This window comes from Polyodon spathula, chromosome 6, assembly GCF_017654505.1.
Source record: "Polyodon spathula isolate WHYD16114869_AA chromosome 6, ASM1765450v1, whole genome shotgun sequence".
NCBI lineage: Eukaryota > Metazoa > Chordata > Actinopteri > Acipenseriformes > Polyodontidae > Polyodon > Polyodon spathula.
In genome coordinates, this window is record NC_054539.1 from 20,995,263 (window position 1) to 21,015,596 (window position 20,334).

General features: G+C 38.9%; 1 protein-coding gene across 3 annotated transcripts in view; it reads right to left on the bottom strand.

Annotated features, from left to right (window-relative positions):
* The window catches only part of LOC121317002 (fibronectin type III domain-containing protein 1-like), a 58,353-nt gene that overhangs the window by 16,361 nt on the left and 21,658 nt on the right, over positions 1-20,334 (bottom strand). Inside the window, exons 5-16 of one of the 3 annotated variants that reach the window (XM_041252498.1) lie at positions 17,916-18,122; positions 17,447-17,545; positions 16,602-16,725; positions 16,239-16,426; positions 10,895-11,002; positions 8,476-8,664; positions 6,885-7,913; positions 4,989-6,419; positions 4,458-4,573; positions 3,648-3,759; positions 2,883-3,245; positions 455-586 (exon numbers count right to left, since the gene is read on the bottom strand). In XM_041252498.1, coding sequence (XP_041108432.1) covers positions 455-586; positions 2,883-3,245; positions 3,648-3,759; positions 4,458-4,573; positions 4,989-6,419; positions 6,885-7,913; positions 8,476-8,664; positions 10,895-11,002; positions 16,239-16,426; positions 16,602-16,725; positions 17,447-17,545; positions 17,916-18,122 — 4,098 coding nt within the window. Of the gene's footprint in view, positions 1-454; positions 587-2,882; positions 3,246-3,647; positions 3,760-4,457; positions 4,574-4,988; positions 7,914-8,475; positions 8,665-10,894; positions 11,003-16,238; positions 16,427-16,601; positions 16,726-17,446; positions 17,546-17,915; positions 18,123-20,334 lie in introns of all 3 variants that reach the window. The other 2 variants (XM_041252496.1, XM_041252497.1) reach the window with 2 other exon arrangements.

Genomic DNA, 20,334 nt, shown 5'->3' on the forward strand with positions numbered 1-20,334 from the left:
TAAATCCATAAGTCCAGGATCTATCAAGCCAGAAATAGGCTTTAAAGTTAATATTTGTAGTATATTTCTCTAATTGTGTGCCTTAGTATATTTCACTGGTAGGGTACTATATTTAGCTAGGTCTCTATATTACATATTCTGCAATTTAAGTTGATATGCAATAATGCAGTTTTAAGAACATTGTAATCAATACAATACATTTCATTATAAAGCAGTTGTTGTAATCCAAAATAGAAATGGCTGACACCATCCTAAATCAAGACTGGACCCTACAAATTCAGGGGATCATCCATCATGTTATGTATTCAATACATGTATAACAATTACCTTGGTGCAAAGCTTAACAATCATTACCGTTGCGGCTTTCCGCTAAATGAGATTGCATAATACCTTTCCTCATATCTCCTAAAAAACAGACATGCCAAGCCAATGTACCAAGTCATTCTGGACATACCTGTAAATCGTCTTTTCCCAGCTACATCAAAGTCTGACGAAGGACTTGTGTTAAATGGCCTGGTTTCTGGATATCCTTGCTCAGGTTCAGTTGTGGGGGCTTCTGTTGTTGGAAGGACAGTGGTCTGGACCTCTGCAAGGGGAAAAGTAATCTGTCTGGTCTTTTACAGATATTAGCATTTTTTAAATAGGGGATGCATTTTCAATTACTATAAAAAAAAGATCATTCTGCCCCATTAAAAGTACTAATAAAAGATAGCATCTACACCTTGTGGATCTATGAAAATGGTTTTACCCATTCCACTTCTCCCAAAGATTATGGACCCTATCTAATATGTGTACATTTTATCATTTCATAGCTATAGTCTTAGCACCAAGATCAATACAAAAAAGCATATGGAGCACAACTTCTGCTGTAATACTGTGGAATTCCCCTATTCACCACAGGCACTGATAAAATGAGAGGGAACCTGATGTTAGTATTTAGCTGGTGTCTACTGTATGTGTTTGACTAAATAGAGCCACCATTTTTTCAGGACATTTTTATTTATTTTTTTTACATTTTAGATATATTAATATTTTCTAAATACTTTTACTAACCAACCATCATTTACCCCCAGCTTTTTTAAGACTACAAAATAGTGTTGGACACGATTCTTCTCAGTTCATGAAACAATGCACTAAGTATCAGTTAAATCAAAGAGTTCTGACACACTACAATTTCTAGCCAAAGCACTTAGCTGCTGCCAGAAATCATTACTCACGCACATCTATATATTATATAACCATCTGCACTTTTAAAAATATTATGCACATAAGAGCAACTTTATGTCAAATTTCCATCCACTAATGACTGCTCTAAATGGCAGAGCGTCTAAACTGAAGGGTTCTAAAATAAAGTTAAATGAAAATTCTTTAAACAGTAGTTTACACATTAGAGCACTTCAATACTACTGTATTTAAAATTTCTGCTTTCAAAACATGCAGCTATATGTACAACAGTCTGCATTAACTGAAGCAAGCAGCAGAAATCTCAAAGCAGTGTGAAAAAAGGCAAATCAGTGGCCAATCTAAACCATGAAACCAGACAAAATTGTGTGTCTGTGTGATACCAGAGGGCAATAACAGGCAGAGAAGCATCAAACAGCCATAATGCTAACTGGTTAAAAAAAAAAAAAAATGGTAGCATTCTAAAATAAAAATTATACAGAAATAAAGATTCCAAAGCCTGCTAAAACTAAAAAAAATATGCTGCACAGGTTGTTGGTTTAAGTTTTGTATCTTAGAGGAGATCTTTATCAAGATAATTCTAGTTTGTCAGCATAAATACTGGCAGGCAGTGAGTAAGACCTCATCAAAGCTTCTCCTTCCAGAAGACAAAAAGTCACGAATGAGTTAATGAAATGCAATTGCTTTTGCATCTGAGTAGATGCGTTGATGCTCATTTAGGAGGTGACAATACCTGGTCAAATTTACAGTTCCACAATTTATTATTACTATTACAGATACAGTCTGATCTAGTCTTGATCCGCTTGCTTTCACCACTGGGGTATCAGTGGTTCAAAGAAAACAGGAAGCTCATAATAGCATAGCTCTACTGTAAGTCATGTGTCAAGTATACATCTGTGTCTTCATTTGAAAGTATATAAACTCCAATGACGAGTGATTTCAACTGAAGAAACAATTAACTGTGACCTGTACAAAGATCTAACACATGCCAGGAAGTTATTATGTAGAAGGGGTTGTTTGTTGTAGGATCATGCATATTTATTTTACTGGTTCAGTAAAATGTTGTGTGATAGATTGGCATGCCACCCACTGACATCAGGGTGTTTAAGGAACATATTGCTTAAGCCAAGTTAAGAATGGTTTTGTGCCAGAAGTACTGTATGTGTGGCCCATTTGTTCAAGGCAGCAGGATGCACACATCGTCACTCATAGATGTAAACTTTGACACAGACCAGTTTTATTTTATATCGTACTGTATCAAAATAACGAATTACAACAATAGTTTGTTGTACAACAAGTCAATGGTAACACTTATAAAAAATGGAGATGATGGAGGGGGATAAATGTATTGTTACCAAGGAAAGTAGAGAGTTATACTTGTGATGTTATAGAATTCATGTGCAAATACAGCTTGTTGACCAAAATCTTTACTCCCTCTAGCTAATACAATTCTACATTCTGCTTAACCATCAACCTCAGGTCTGTGTCAACCTTGGTTTTCTTCCTAACCACTTCTCACACGAGTACTAAACAGCTTACTTTTTAAATGAGTATTAAAAAAAAACATATTCAAACAATAATATAGACATGTAGGGGAATCAAATGTACATTTTCAATGTGTTTCAATATTTTTTAGTTATACTACAGGATTAGGGGTTCAGATTAGATACAAAAAAAAACCCAAAACTTTTCATTCTTACCTTTTGGGTAGCAATTCAGTATGCCCTGTCCTCCGAATACAGGTTTTCCGTCTTCATCTACTTTATAATAGGTGCCTGGAGGGCATTCGGGCAATGCAGAAGTTGTAGGGACCTCTGTGGTTATCTCAATTGTAGTTGGAATAATAGTTGGCTCAGGAGTAGTTGTGGTAGTAGCCGTAGTCGTAGTAGTTGTGGTGGTTGTTGGTTGAATTGTTGTTGTTATGTGACGTTCCAAACCAACCAGTGGCTTGCCTCCTACTGAAAGCACAGACTTCCCCTTAGGGCTAATCACAGGTTTGCTATCACGCCGATGTCCAAACAACGGGAGCCCATCAGGGTTCAACAATGGAGTTCCTTCATGATCTTAATAGCAGAAAGAAATACATGAGCATAACCTTGGCAATGATCCACTTCCAATATGCTGCTGAGAAGACATGGGGCTGATGTGATTAGCCCTTGTAATATATCTTAAATATTTTTTATGGTATGTATGGTAATGCCTCGCTGAAAAATAAATACATGGTGAATCTGGGGAAAAAATCTGGATTTAGCATTAAGCTTTTTCCATAAAATGGATAACAAACATAATTCATTTGATGATAAATGGAGGAATTCTGAGGTGTACTGTACATGTATCTATATATGTGTAGGGTTACTTTAGAAGAATAATTTCTACCAAATTAACAGCTGAAATCTTTAGATGTGTTAGTGGCAGAAAGTCAATCCACTTTACTCTGGAGCATCTCTTAAAATACCAATACAAACCCATAACACTACGCCCATCTGCTCCAAGCTGTACTCTGAGGGGTTTGCCGTCTGAGTCTTGGAGAATTCTTTCTTCCTCATTCATTAGCACCCCAAGGTCCAAGTCTACTATCTGTCACAAACATAACCGAGAGCATTAGTATATACGATTTAGCTGAACTGAAACGATCTAATCTTTATTGCATTTAAAACAATCTTCCTTCATTAAATACTAGGAAACACTGTCATACAGTATGTCTTAAAGTGGTATTTCATAATTGAATTAACCAATATATAATAAAGTTGGGAAATCCGTTCCAGGAAGCCCCTATTAGTAAAACTGTAGTAGTCGCTCCAAACTTCCCAGTGTAATTTTCTAAACATTTCCACATTCACTTTACATCCACACATAAAGGCATAGGAAAAAAAAAACACACCCTTTAAAGTGTTCACATCATGAAGGTATACAGTATGTTTCTTTAAGAAATAGAAAATACCTATTTTATCTTCAACGCATGTCTATATTTGTAGTTGTTTAAATATACTTTGCTTTCCAACTCTGTGTTAAGAAACTACAGCCCCTACTATGCACTACACAAGTTTGTGAAATATATTTTTGTTATAGTGCTTAGCATTTACATGCAATAAATGGTTTTAACTCCATATATAGAACAAAAAATAAATAAAGCCCAGATGTTACTATGATCATACTTAGGTCTTCCAAATGGCCTATTGGAAAGCCTCGCTCTACAGGGATAATCTTGTTCAGGGCTTCAAACCAGCTGATTTCACGAGAAGGGAACTCTGCCTAAATAAGGAATAGCAACCCACCCATTTGGCACCTTGAGGGCCAGTTATCAACCTGCGACCTGTTTGTTTGACTTTGTCTTCGGGTGTAGAAGAAGCTTTTCCATTTGCATCTGTAAGATTTGGTCTACCATTTTTACCTGAAATACATATGTTTATATATATATATATATATAAACAACAGCATCATAACCATCATTTTATGTGTCATAAAAACAATATATGGAAACATATTTTGCCTGAAAAGGTATATAACTATGGCAATGTGATGATTCATATATCATGGAATTCATGGCACTGCACCAGGCAAATCAGAGTTATTTTTGTGTAAACTTGCCAACTGATAATTCACTATAGATAACACTTAAAAAGAATTAGATATAAGCCCTTTTTAAAATTATTCCACAATAAGTTGATAAACCAACATTAATCAAAAAGTGGACATTTTAACAAAAAATTCTAATGTAATAATAAGCTATTTTAAATTGCTCAATGATTTATATTGGACCTCGGGAACCTTTACTGATCTGCTTACAAAAACAGTAAACATATTACCTTGTTTATAATTGGGTTTCACAAATGTGCCAGGTCTTTTCTCTCGTGTAGCGATATCCGTTAGGCCAGGGTATCGGGTCCTTGTCCCTTGTATTGGTTGCCGAGATGAATGCAAAGATGGTAGAGAGGAAGAAGTGGTTTGGCTGGAAGAGGAACGAGGCAACTGAGAAGATGGGAAGCGGGAAAAGCCTCTATTTGTAGTTGAAGCAGACTGAGAAGCACTGGAAGATGGGGAGCTTGAAGAGACAGAAGACCCACCCAGCTTTGTGTTTTGAGATGGTAGGACCCTGCCGGAAATCCTAGGACCAAATTGACGGTTTGTTAGTTGAGAGGAATGGGACCGTCCATTGGAGCTTGAAGTAAACAGCTGGGAGGATGATTGCACAGAAGGGGAACTTGATTTACTAGAGCTTATCTGTTTAACTGAAGGTGAGGTAGGTGAGGTAGGTGCCACAGATTTCAATAAGTCAGAAGCTGAACTCAGTTTATCAGCTTTATTATACAGTTCTTTGCTTCCATAATACTCATAGTCATAGTCATCCTCCTCTGAAACAGTTTCTGATAGACTAGGAGTATGCATATGTGAACCTCCTTGGGAAGATGAGGGTGAAGTATTGAAGTGTGAAGAGGTAACAGGCTTTCTGGAGCCACTTGAAGCTGAATGACGGTTTGGCAAAGAGGTTTGAGAACCTGATGATCCATGGCCATACTTTGATGGTGAAGAGGAAATTGGTGTTTTTTCTTTTTCATCAGTCTCTTGATTTACAGAAACATCAAAACCTGATTGTGTATGTTTTGGTGTTAGTGACTGTGAGTCACTTGACCGTGCTGAAGGAGTTGCTATGTTTTGTTGGGTAAAAGAAGAACTTAGTTTTGTGTCCTGTCTGGGCATACTGAACCTGTGGTTACGGTTTGATATCAAAGATGAACGATTATGCCCAGAAGGAAGTAGTTTTGTTGGGTTAACCTGAGATGTTGGGGATAAACTATGTTTATTAACAGAATCATCAATTTCTTTGCTGCTGCTAACACCAATGTATGATTTTCGGGGATTTCCTTTAGGAACAGCGGCAGAAGGTAAGTTTGACGAAGCATGGTTTGGTTTTGAAGAGAGAATTGGTTTCTCATCCTCAACTTCTGTCTCGCTACTTTCATAATCATAACCCTCATAATTATAATCCTCATCTTGTGTTTTAGACGACTGCTGTCTAGTTGATGGCTGAGCTGTTGTGGGCAGAACAGACTGAGATCTGACTAAAGAAATACCAGGTTTTGGCTGACCACCTACCACCCTGGTAGATCCTGCTTGATCTGGTACACCTTTTTGATGGACAGAACTTGTGGAATCGGTGGAACCAGTTCCTGCTGTTCTGCGGCCATTTGTAAAGCCAGTACTTGAATGACGGTTGGATGAAACAGGTAATCGTGCACCTCCTGAAGTCAACACTGAAGAAGAGTGAGTCCCTGATTTAGATACTGTGGATTTGCTGTTAACACCAAGGTGTGAGCTTCGGGGACTCCCTTTAGGAACAGAGGCAAAAGGTAAGTTTGACGAAGCATGGTTTGGTTTTGAAGAGAGAATTGGTTTCTCATCCTCAACTTCTGTCTCACTACTTTCATAATCATAATCCTCATAATTATAATCCTCATCTTGTGTTTTAGACGACTGCTGTCTAGTTGATGGCTGAGCTGTTGTGGGCAGAACAGACTGAGACCTGACTAAAGAAATACCAGGTTTTGGCTGACCACCTACTACCCTGGTAGATCCTGCTTGATCTGGTACACCTTTTTGATGGACAGAACTTTTGGAATCGGTGGAACCAGTTCCTGCTGTTCTGCGGCCATTTGTAAAGCCAGTACTTGAATGACGGTTGGATGAAACAGGTAATCGTGCACCTCCTGAAGTCATCACTGACGAAGATTTAGATACCATTGATTTGGAAGAAGAGGAAGATGAGCCATTTTTCAAATCAAGGTTTGTTTCCTTTCTATTAGGAAAGCTACGTGATGAATGTTCATTCTTTAAAGCAGTCGACTCCTTATTGCCAGATAAGGTGGAGGAGGACACATCTGATGAGGAAGACTGAGTAACAGATGACGAAGATACAGATTTTCTGTTGGAAAAGGATTTTGGTCTTCTTAGCTTACTGCTCTCTGAATTAGGAAATGTGTGAGGCTTTTGAATAGAAGACACTGATCTGTTTCCTGATGTTCTGGAGAATTTGGGCTGGGATGACCCAGAAGATGTTTCTGGAACTACTGATAGGGAATCAGTTTTATGATTTGGACCTTTAGAATGATTTTTATTTGCAACTTCACTGTGTCCATCATCCTTCGATTTTGAATGCACTGTATTTTTTTGACTTAGAAGTTCCTTGTGTTTCTCCTCAGTATCTTCATCAAGCTCCTCATCTAACTCCTCATTCAAATCTGTCTGTCTTGAAGAGGAAGGATGTTGTCTGCCATTTACATTTTTGTTTTTAAAATAGGGAGATGATGTAGTTGTGTCTGGTCTTTGTTTGATGGCTGATTGGCCAAACCTAACAGGAGATCTAACAGAAGATAATATACTGTGGTAAGATCTTGTCTGGGAAATAGGATGAGTTTTTCTCCTGGAGTTCAAAGTGGTGGCTTTCGATGGTGAGGGAAGCACAGGTTCAGAAGGATATAGTTCAGACTCATCAGGTTCCTCTGTAGACTGAACATCTGTCTTCAATTGTGATCTAACACTAACAACTTCATGTGAAAATATGTTTGGTGTTTTGGAAGCAGGATTCTGCTTTAGATCTTTGGAGGTAGAACTAGATGAAGGCAACTTTGCTGAAGATGTTAAAGATGTCCTAGATGGTGGTACAGCACTCTGGTCATTGTTGCCAAAATCAGGATTCCTGGATTGCTGATGTGAACTTGATGCAACAGTACTAGCTGGCAAAAAAGGGACACTTTGTTATGTTTGCAATGCATTTAATTAAACATTACCATCATAGGAATAAAACATTGTATTAAACATTTTGTCTCATCATGCAGCACCACTATAAGAAAAGACAGATGAGTGACTGTTATAAATGGAATACAAGGCAGTCATTAAAGAGAAATTGAGAAGGGTGATAGCAACAGAGCAAGCACTGAACCACACAAGACAACTTTTTTTTAAATATAAATAATACTAAATGGATAGCCAAAGATTGACTTAACTTACAAACATGCATTAAATTGTTATCTTTGCATGTATCACATAAACTAAAAATAAATAAATAGACTTAAATAAAAATGGGGAAGGTTCAATAGTGTATTTTTAAAATGAAAATTACCAGTCAAATCATTTGCTAAAGCTGGAAACCTAGAGTTCCTAGAGTTCATTGTATCAGCATTAGTTGTGTTGTTCTGTGGTCAGTAAGGCTTTATTATGCAGCCAAGTAATGCAATAAAGAAGTTACATGAAGCAATGAGAAATTTTGAAGTTATAGAAAGCAGGTCTAATGCTTACTTGTTGGCATATTGACACTGAAGGCTTTAGACTGAGGACCTTGTCCTCTCCTGTTTGCTGCACGAATTTTGAAAATATACCGGTCCCCAGGCTGCAGACCTTCAATTATGGCAGAAGTAGTATCTCCACGATAGGTAATGGACTTTGCTCCAAATGGTTTGAGAGCCGGGGCGTATGAAAGAATGTATTCTGAAATGATTTGGCAGACGGTTGGAAGGAGACTGTATGGGTAGGATGAATTAGAGCGTGCATTACTAACAGTTATAAATTAGCAATGCACGTCAACAGATGGAATCTAGTATAAGACATGTTGTAAGCTGGCCAAACCTCAACCGAACTATGAGACAAAACTGTTCAAATTATAAAAAAGCCCTAATCAATACAAATGAATGTTTTATATTCTGTTAACCCATACAAACCATTTGTGAAAAGCTTCTTCCAATACAATATGTTTGAAAGCTGAAAACAAAACCATATCAAACACTCGGAATAATTCACATCAGTAGAATTTTGTATGCTTGTGCAAAAAATATGGATGAACTCCAGCATGCTAAAAGAGATAAACAGAACTATTTACAGAGCTGCTCAGCAGCTGTGAAAACAGGACCCCTGTTCAATGTATTTGTCTGATGCATGTAAATCGTTTGAGATCTGCTGAATCCAATTGTCTGTATCGATGGCAGTATGGTGGTAATGTAGGAAATTTTATCTTAAATTATTTTGCATATACTGCATAACATAAAGCCACTTGATATTATTCTAGAACACTGAAACAATACACTACAAATAATGTGCATATAATGACAGCATTTGAAAAAATGTGCTGAAATGAAATCAGCTCAGTCTGGGGTAGAGTGCAATAATTAAGATTAAATATATTAAAACTGAAAAAATCTGATTCTACAGTGCTTTGACTATTATAATACTGTGGTTGGTACTATAAGTATTAGATTTATGGGTTGCAGTCACTCCCTCAAACATAAGGCTCAGCCGTTACCACAGACATGGTCTGAAGGGAAATGGAAGCTCTGAGTAGCACTTGAGCAGATGTGTAAGTTGGAGCGAGTCATTTGGGAATTCAAATTGTGATGGAAGAGAAGAGATTTTTGTTTCTAAAATGCCTAAACCGTGCATAACAGTTAAATAACACTGCAAAGAATTGGAGCATGAGGGGATGTATGCAGCTGACAGTGACAAAATAATGATGTGCAGATTTTGCAAGTGTTGGCTGGAATGTGAGTGGAAAGATACCGTCGTTAAGCATTGTCACTCAGTTGGTCACATTGAAAAGAAAATTGAAGCAGCCGCTGGTACAAGCAAAAGAACCATCCAAGCTACAATTGGTGAACCACTGCAACGAGTCAACAAAGTTTGGGCTCAGGTGCCAGAATACCAGCTTATCCAATAACGTGATTTCCTGTTGCACTTACCCTGTGGTTTCCTTTGACTGCGGATGTTTTTTTTGTTTTTTTTAAGTATTCACTGATTGTAAGTGACATACGACAAGCCATGAAAATTAAAAATAAAACGAAAAATTATAAAAAATTTAAATAATCATAGGTTATTGTTTAATTTAATTATACAAGGAGCCTCTTTAAAAAAAATAAATAAATAAATAATCTCTATTTGCTCATGCAGTATTTACAGTAAGCACTGTTTTAATATACAGACACACTTATTATTTCAGAATCATGTCTAATCATGTATAAATGATACACCTGCAATTCTCTAGTCTTAGTGGATGGATTAAATACCACATTTGTTTTCATCTCCATTCAACGTTGCTCTTTAAGTCACGTTCTTCATGAACACAAAACAACATGAACTTATTTTCATATTATTTTCATTATGGCACAGATATTAGGAGCAAGGTATTAAAGAGAATTGAAATAATCAGTGTTTTAGGCTTGATTTTCTTTTGTTGTTTCACTTACGAGTCCTTAAGAGAAATACTGTATGCATGATGAAGCGAAGCCATACTTAGGTGAATCACGGTAACTGTCAAAATAGTTTTTAACACCTTTACCATCTGTGAGTGAGCGCCATTTCTTTATATTCTTTTTTTGGCAGGTATTAACACAGCATTTTAGAATTACAGTAAAAACAATGATCTATTATTTAGAACAGAGACCATATACATTTTGAACCCAATCTTTCTTATAGCAGTTATATTTTAAAACATGTTTTAATTTATTGAAATACTTCTATTATATTAAATATGAATATTAATCCAACAATGTACATAATTTAACTGCTTGTAATTACACTACTGTCACCATCGTCAGATAATTACACAGATTTCCGTGGCACACACTTATGTGATTTTCAGGATGGCACTTCATAAAATAACAGCATAGCCAATATTTTCCTGATTATTTAATTTAGTTTTAAGTGCCAGTACATGATTTATTCACCCTACCTCTAAGTTTTCCATTTGTGTCTGCAGGTGGCTCCCATGTTGCAGTGACAGCTGTTCCTTTCCCTTTCAGTGGCTGTACTTGAAAGTTTTCCGGTGAACTTGTGGGAGCTGTACAATACAATGCAACACAAAGTAATCAATAAACCAGGTGCAAACAGCATACAATGTACAGCAGTTTTGTAACATTTTGTAAATTTTAAATTTAAATTACATATTTAAAAATAAATAAGATTCAGAACAAGGTTGACTTTTGATATTTTCTTTTTATAAACTTTTTAAGTGATCACAACATTACTGTGAAACTTAATTTAACCATTTACAGAACTGCACATTTGAATAGGCTATTGTTAAATAAAACTTTCTTGAATTTATCAGCAGCTGCATACAGTTCCCTTTCAAGTGGAATGACAACCATTACCAAATGGGAAGAGCCTCTTTGACCGTCAATCACTGAGCATATATAAAAACAAGCTGCCTCCTGCTGAAGAGGGAAGTCCTCACAATAGCATATAGCCATTTTCTCTCTCACCTCACTGAGACAGGACACAGATTTCCTAGTGCTTTCTTTGTACCGAAAATTGGCTAATTTGTACGGTTTCGACCTACAAATTGAAATACGAACGGTAAGCTACATTTAATTTTGGTGTTTTTGAGATTGCTCATTGTCTTAGTCTTGTGTCTGTAGGTTCTACTGATTAGATTTGGTTTTGACCCCTCTATTGAGATTGGCAATCAGCTTATTTTCTCTTTTACTGCCTTGTATAGTTAATTTACCGTTGCTAGCGCTATTGTGGAGCTGTAGGGTGATCCAGCTGGCTCGCGGAGCCGTCCTGTACGCCGAATTACTCGGCCTCAGCTACCATCCACATGGCCAGTGCGCAGGTGGGGGATTTTGACTGCTCTCCACTCGAGAGGGCATTTGCCAGGAGGTACCGCTTTCCTTCCCCGCATAGGCACTCCCCCTTTGACTCACCAGAGAGACACCAAAGCTCGGCTGAGTGGCGCTTTGAGGAGCTTGCGCAAACGGTATGGGCCCAGCAAACCATGCTGGAGACCCTACTGAAGTCACAGGGTAGACTGCCCCCTACTACCGGGCAGCCCCAGCTTCCCCACTCCCACTCTCCATCCCCAGCCCCACCTAGACCCCCAAGCCCAGGCGAGCTGTCGTTTACGGCATCAAGGTCGGACGCGTCCGACCCCACCACTTTAGTTGGGCAGGCCACAGCGGGGGGCTCCATACCGCCCATACCGCACACTTCACAAAGGGAGGAATTCCGGGCTCTGATGCTGCATGCAGCTGCTACCACAGATGATCCCTGACTGGCAGAACAGGAGAGGAAGGGGAACCGCTTTCTAAAACAGAAAGGGCAACCACAACAAGCCTGTGTCAGGACTTCTTAGAGCTGGTTCGCTCATCTTGTAGCAACCCGGTGTCTGCTCCCTCAGGCTCCAGAAGAGCGGAGTCCCTGCTACATGCCGCCGGAGCCCAAGAAGCTGGCCTAGGCACGTTCCCTCCCATCGGGGACGAGGTCACGGTGTTGGTGCAAGGATCCACCTTCACCAGAGGGGACAAAGACCCTACCTGCCCATCGAAGCCATGCAGGAGTACTGACTCCATGCTTAAAAATGCATATGCATCAGTGGCATTGTCAGTACAAGTGGCAAACGCGCTGTCCATACTGCAGCTAACGGCGAGGCTGCAGGAATAGGCAATGGAGACAGACGCTGGGGAGCTTCAGGTGGTGACGGGGGAGATGACTGATCTAATGGGGTAGTTAGGTCAGGTATCAGGGATGTCTCTCGCCGGCATCTTTGGCTAACCCAAGCCAAGGTCGTAGAGACGGAGGTGGCATTGTTGGATGCCCTATAACACCGGGGCAGACATTCGGAGCGACCAATGACGTGAGCCTTGAGAGCTCCCACAAGGCCACGGAGGTCGCTTCCGAATTCTCACGCCTTCCTGCTTACTGCCAGCACCCTAAGTGGCCTTCCCAGCCTGCTGGGGCAACTGGGCCTGAACGCCGCCCTCCACCCCAGACCAAGCAAGTAGGCAGAGGAACCTAAGGGACCACTGCCGGCCAGGGTTAACCGGTTCTCCGGCTGGAGACCGAGGCCAGGGCCTAAAAAAGATGTGCCCCCTCCCAATTTTCCTGGATGCTATCAACTATGAGACACCGTTACGCTCTAAAATTCCGCATAGGCCCACCACCCTTCAAGAATATGCTTTTTACTACCGTCGAACCAGCGTGAGCGATTCTTTTTTAACAGGAGATCGCCAATCTTCAACAAAAGAATGTTGGGTGCTTGGCGGCTTCTACTCCAGGTACTTCCTGGTGCCCAAGAGGGTCGGTGGTTTCTGACCTATTCTGGACCTCAGGGTCCTGAACATGTTCCTCAAACAAAGGAAGTTCAACATGTTGACAGCACAGTGTATCCTCTAGTCCATCCAGCTGGCGCCCTGCACATTTTCCAAGTGCATGGATGCAGCACACCCCCTTAGACCTTTAGCAGCAATAACTGCAAAAAAATGCTTCCTGTAGTTATTGATCAGTCTCTTTCAGTGCTGTGGAGGAATTTTTGCCCACTCCTTCATGCAGAACTGCTTCAACTCAGTGACATAAACTGCTCGTTTCAGATCCTGCCACAACATCTCAATGGGGTTTAGGTCTGGATTTTGACTAGACCATTCCAAAACTTAAAATTTCTTGTTCTTCAACCATTCTGATGTAGACTTGCTTGTTTGTTTTGGATCATTGTCTTGCTGCATGACCCAGCTGCACTTCAGCTTCAGCTCACGAACGGATGGCGTGACATTCTCCTGTAGAATTCTCTGATACAGAGCAGAATTCATGGTTCCTTCAATGATGGCAAGTCGTCCAGGTCCTGATGCAGCAAACCTTCCCCAAATCATGACACTACCACCACCATGCTTGACCATTGGTATGAGGTTCTTACTGTGGAATGCAGTGTTTGGTTTTTGCCAGACATAACGGGGCCCATGTTGGCCAAAAAGTTCCACTTTGACTCATCTGTCCTTAGAACATTGTTCCAGAACTCTTCTTCACTCAGGTGCTTTTTAGCAAACTTGAGATGAGTATTCACGTATTCTTAGTGAGCCGTGGTTTCTGCCTTGCCATTCTGCCATGAATCCCATTTTTGCCCAGAGTCTTTCTGATGGTGGAGTCATGAACGCTGACCTTAGCTGAGGTGAGAGAGGCCTGCAGATCCCTGGATGTTGTTCTAGGGTTCTTTGTGACTTTCTGGACGATTTTATGCCTTGCTCTTAGAGAGATTTTGGCAGGATGGCCACCTCTGGGAAGATTCACTACCGTCCCAAACTTTCTCCATTTGGACAATATGGCTCTGACTGTGGTTTGGTAGAGCCCCAGAGCCTTAGAAATGGCTTTGTAACCCTTTCTAGACTGATAGGCATCAACAACTTTTTTCCGGCAGTCTTCAGGAATTTGTTTTAATTGTGGCATGATGTGCCTCTAGAACCTGTGTGCTGACAACTTCACTCTGATGGTAAGGGCCAAAGTTAGTCAGATTTATATTGGACAGGGCTGGCCCAAATCAGGCCTGATTGTTAACCAAAGTATTCAAACAGCTGACCCTAATTATCCCTTTAATTGGGTTGAGTTAACTAGGGGGTCAATAACTTTTTCACACTTGAAGATTGCCTGTTTGATTACCTTGCACACCAAACAAATGAAAGAAGCACCAACTTTGGTGTCGTTTTTTTCTCTCAGACTCCCTCTATCTACTACTACAACCCACAAAAAGATCTGACCAAATTCAATGTGAAAAATGTGCAAAAATGCAGAGAATCAGACATGGGGCAAATAATTTTTCACGGCACTGTAACATTAAGAACAAACCCAGCTTTTTGGCAAAGGTGGTCTCATCATTCCATATTAACCAACCAGTGGTTTTGGAAACTTTCAGACCTCACCCGCACGAGTCTGAGGAGGAACATAGACAGCACATACTTTGCCCGGTCCTGGTTCCGTGCTGTTACCTGGATAGGACTGTTTCCGGAGACAGTCCAACCAGCTGTTTGTCTGCTATGGGTCCTGCTCTAGAGGTCAAGCCTTACTGAAGCAACGTCTAGCGCACTGGGTGGCAGATGCCATATGCTTGGCGTATGAACAGACGGACTCCCCCATGCCGGGGGACATTACGGCCCATTCTACCAGGGGCCAAGCGACTTCGTGGGCTCTCTTTCATGGCACCTCCTTGGATGAGCTTTGCAATGCTGCTACATGGACAGGTAGTCCAACACTTGCGCATTTTTACCGCCTTGATGTTGCAAACCATGCAAGTCCTTCTCTGGGCTCTAGGGTGTTGCAGACGGCATGCCCTTAGCCATCATGAGGGCTCTGAGGCTATCGCCATGAGGCTGTATTGTTGGTAATCAGGAGCCACGACAGCTTTGGAACAGCTTCCCATTCAGTAATGGTTGTCATTCCACTTGAAAGGGAATGTTAGGTTATTACCATAACCCTGGTTCCCTGAAAAGAATGACAACCATTACCCTTCGAGGTCATGTCCCTAGCTGAAACTTTGATTTCAAAAGAAAATGGGGAGATGCTACTATGAGGACATCCCTCTTAAGCAGGAGGTGGGAGGGACTTCCTCCTCACAACAGGGCCCTGATAGGGCAGCTTTTTTATATATGCTCAGTGATTGATGGTCAGAGAGGCTCTTCCCGTTCGGTAATGGTGGTCATTCTTTTCAGGGAACCAGGGTTATGGTAATAACATTTTTACACATTTACAGAGCTGAATTCTATCCAACCATTACTTCATAAAATTTTTTGTACTTAAGACATGGAATAATTTAAAATTCAGTGTGTTTGATTTATTCTTCATGTTGTTGATTCAATTCAGACATTTATGTGATTCATAACCTTCAACAATATTAAAAATAACAATATTAAATAAATCAAAAGCCCTTCAATACCTGAAACAAATCCGTAAATTGGAACACGTAATCATAACGATCGCTATTTGTCGGTTGGCTGGGTGCCCACAGGGTGTGCTTATTGACCTCTGGGCCACTGTGAGTTGGGTAGGGAAATCAGTTGGCCATCATTCATCTAATTGCATTTCAGTGACCCCTACTCGTCAAGTGCCACAGTAGGCAAGGATGGGACTTGCAAGACTGGGCCTCACCTCCAGAGTTCAGTAGCTTGGTAATATGTGTTGCTTAGGTTGACCATACTGCCCATGATATTCAGATGAGTAAGTGGCTTTCCCATAATTGTAACTCAAAACCTATAAAACCAAACTGTATACGTCAATGTAACTTCTCTAAGTTGTGTTTATAGTTCCTCTATACTTACCAGATTCTGGGGTTCTCTGAAAGACTGAAACACTCCATTTTCCATTCCTATCCCCCTGCGAAATCTGTACAGAAAATTCATACATATTGTCTGATGAAAGTTTGTCCACTAACACTCGTCTCTGGGTGGTATGTTTGTAATCCCATCTGGCCGACTCCCCCTTTTCTCTGTACCGAATGGTGTAGTGTCTACAAAAACATAAGCACAATGTTGGAACGGATTTCAAAACATGTGCCAGGCATAGAAGATATGCAATAAACTTCACCACTTATCTGCACTATAAATAAAAGCAAAAAAAAAACCCTTGACATATATTTAACCTTTGTATTTACTGATAAAACTTCTTAAAAGTATAGGACATACCTGGTTGAGCTGATGTCGCTCTTTTTTCGTTTCTCATATACAGGATCCACCCAGGAGACAAATACTGATTGAGGGGACATTACTCGAACAGTAATATCCTTAGGCTCATACAGCTCATCAGGCTCTGAAGACAACAACAATAATTTGGCTTTTAAGCTTGCTTCATCAGTACAACCATAGAAAGTATGTAGTGAGCTTTTAAAAAAAATCTGAAAGTTTTGCCTATACTCTAGAACCACCTTTTACCCAAACTTCTCTATCTGTTGATAGTGGGGCCATAATATAAAAAAGTTCACTCTACTAAAATATATTTTCCTGTATTTTCTAAAATGTTTATTTAAATGAAAGAGACTACCTGCACAGACATTTTCACCCAGTACAGTTCTCAATACCTAAACCAGGTATCTTCATACCAGCAAACTTGTACTTGTACTCTTACCTACAGTAACTTTAAACACCTCAGTCAGGTTACAGCATACCAACAATTTAGAGCAATCTATTCAGCTCTCTCTAATTGGATCTAGAAATTATTTGACACTTCAACTACAATTGTATACTGTCATCAGCATTTTAAAATATGCATCGATTTAAAGTAATTCTAATGGTTACTTTCTCTAGATTCCAGCAGATGGCAAACTTGAAAGACAATACTTTTAGCAACTTTTGTCATTTAATTAGTAAAGCTAGATAAAATGTTCTCATCCACAGCTGTAAAACCAATAACTATAAAGCTTTGTGACTTTATTAATTTTAAAAAAGTACTTCCTTTAAAATGTACCAGCTGTTAATAGTTTAAATAACATATATCTTACACTCTAATAGCTCATCACAGTTATTGCACATACCTGAAGCTTTCTTTTTTGTCATAACTGCTCTATAAACAGGAGGACTCTGTCCAAGTGCATTCTGTGCCTGCAGTGATACCACATACATGGACTCAGAAGCTACAAACAAAAAGGAAATATATCTGTAGCGTATACTGTAGCAACGTACAGACAGAACTGTAAGACCTATGGCCCAATATTTAATCCAAGGAATGTACAGGGCTGTCATAATGTCAATTGGCACACATTTTTATCTAGCTAACGAGCAGTGCTGAATTTTGGTATTTATTGCAATAAGTTAATTGCCCATATACAGTAGTTAACTAAATAAAGATGTTTGTACGGAGCTTGGTCTCATTCGTTTCGTTTTACTCATTCATTCAGCTTTGTTTTACTCATTCATTCAGCTTCGTTTTACTCATTCATTCAGCATTCTTCAACAACACCCTATGAGCATTTTTATTGTGCATTTTGGGCACTGGTGACTTACCAAGCTTCTTTATTTCATGATTTCTCTGGTCCTGCTGTAGAGGTATATAATGCATTTTCCTGCCACTTTCTCCAACACCAAGGAGGTAGCCCCTCACTGCGACTGTGCTGTTTTGGCCAGACAAATGGGGGGCTCTCCACTTTAGAGACAAACTATCCTCTGAAGGCCGTGCCCTTACTCTTAAAGGTTTTCTTGGAACATCCTTTTCTAAAAACAGCATATGATTAGATACATTTCAATTCCAGTACTATGATGTATTTACCTTATATCACTGTTTTACATTTACAGTTACTATACTATATACCTTTCAATCAATTCTTTATTTTTGCATATAATAGACTTTTTTAACACACATATGGTTAGTCACTTATAATGTATATGAATGAGGGATTGTTACTGTTACTGGAATTGTTAGGGTAATGGAGTCATGTGCCTGAAGTAGTGTGCCGCCATTACATTTGACTGTATCTTTGAACATCCTTTAATGTCTAAGATAACAGAAGCTTTTCTTCATAAACTGTATGCTGGATTAAATAATGAAAAAAATGAGATGGGCTATCATAATACGAAACTAAATTCTGTAAATTCAGCAAATCAGCATTAAAGAAATTGTACAGCTCCAGTGTCCTATTTATTTTGGACAGTACACAACACTGTGTATATACGTGTTTTGTTTTGCTATGGAAAGCCATTCAAGTTGAAACCACTCATAAGATTGTTATTACTTAATGCACAGATTCCAACTGTGGAACCATAAATAAACACTTTCTAATAAATAATAGTAATAAAACCTAGTTCTATGTGTCTCTCTCTCTCTCTCTCTGCTATTTTCCTATGATGTCAGTCATTAGAGGCCAGTTATGCCAAGTCATTTAAAAAAGAAAAATAATAATAGTAAGCTGTTTTTTAATGGACTACATTAAACCATGTTTTTGAGTGAGTTGATTTTACGCTGGTGTTACAGCTAGATACAAACAATTATGTTTTAAGTGCTGAGAACAACCTTGCCAACACTGTGTCCATGCAGGGATGCTTAAGGAACTGAAACAGTTCTTCCTGTGATGTTTTATTACAGAGCAGAGGTGAGCCACACCACAGGAAGCTTCCGCTGATGAAAATAATGTTATACTACTTAAAAGCAGCTTGCACTTTCTCTTTTCATCACAGCTGTTTAAACACTTGCTGAGAAATAGCTGGATGATCCTTTCAGCATCGGACGGTTTCCTGTGTGCTCTTACTACTTTCACTGTTAAAGTCTTTTCACACTGAGCATGTCGCATCATAGCGTCAGCGTCTAGCGTACTTTGACGCCGTCAAGTTGCTTTCACACCAGAGGCGTTCACATAGTTAGAACACAAGAAACAGCAAACCAAGATGCAAACCAAAGTCAAGATGTATTATTATTAAATAATATACTTATTAATTACTACTTGTTCATCATGTGTATGATGGAGCACTGTCCCGTAAAATAAAAACGTAAACACCCATAGTTAAAACAAATAAATAAAAGAGCACAGAACAAAAAAAAAATGTATTATTATTATTATTATTATTATTATTATTATTATTTATATATAATAATAATAATAATAATAATAATAATAATAATAATAATAATAATAATAATAATAACCCTACTGCTGACTGTTTACGTTTCTCTACCTTTTTATTTCCAAATGCTGCTCCACAAACTGCATTTGCAGCCTGTATTTCCATGGGTTTATATTTCTTACTGCTGGCACACTCTGTTTTTTGCCCCCCTTTTTTTTAGAAAAATTGGTTTTTAACTACATCTGAGTCACAAGACGTGCAAAATAAGTAAAACAAGCAACAGTATAGTACTTTACTTATGGTTCTTAACCTTAAAAAACTAAACTTTATACAACCATTCAGTTTAAAGATACAGTTTGTGTTTGAAACATAGGGCTCTGTACTCATGCAATTCTCTACAAATAAGTACAGTAGTAAATATTTTGATGATTGGACATTTATGTATTTACTGTCTGTCCTAAAATTAAATAATGTAAAATATACATAAACATGATGATTATCTACATTATATGTATATATGTATTCATTTATTTCAGATGGAGGTTGTTTGACCATGTCGGGTTTCATTTGTGTTAAAAATCCTTGAAAGTGTTCTTGTTTTCTTTACTGTAACTCTATTTGTTTCCATTATCTTTAAGGGCACTTAATTTTGGCAATATATACTATTTTAAATCACTCATTTACATTAGGCCAATCTCTGTGTTAATGAAATACAGTAGGGGCTACCTGTTGATGTTTGTTGTCATACCGATGAAGGGGAAGAGGGGGTGGAGTGTGATTGGTTAGAGAGACAAATTTACGTCCGATGCGCACAGAAAAAAACGACAAGGTCTATTTTTGACGCCGTCGGTTTTATGTGACGTGCCCA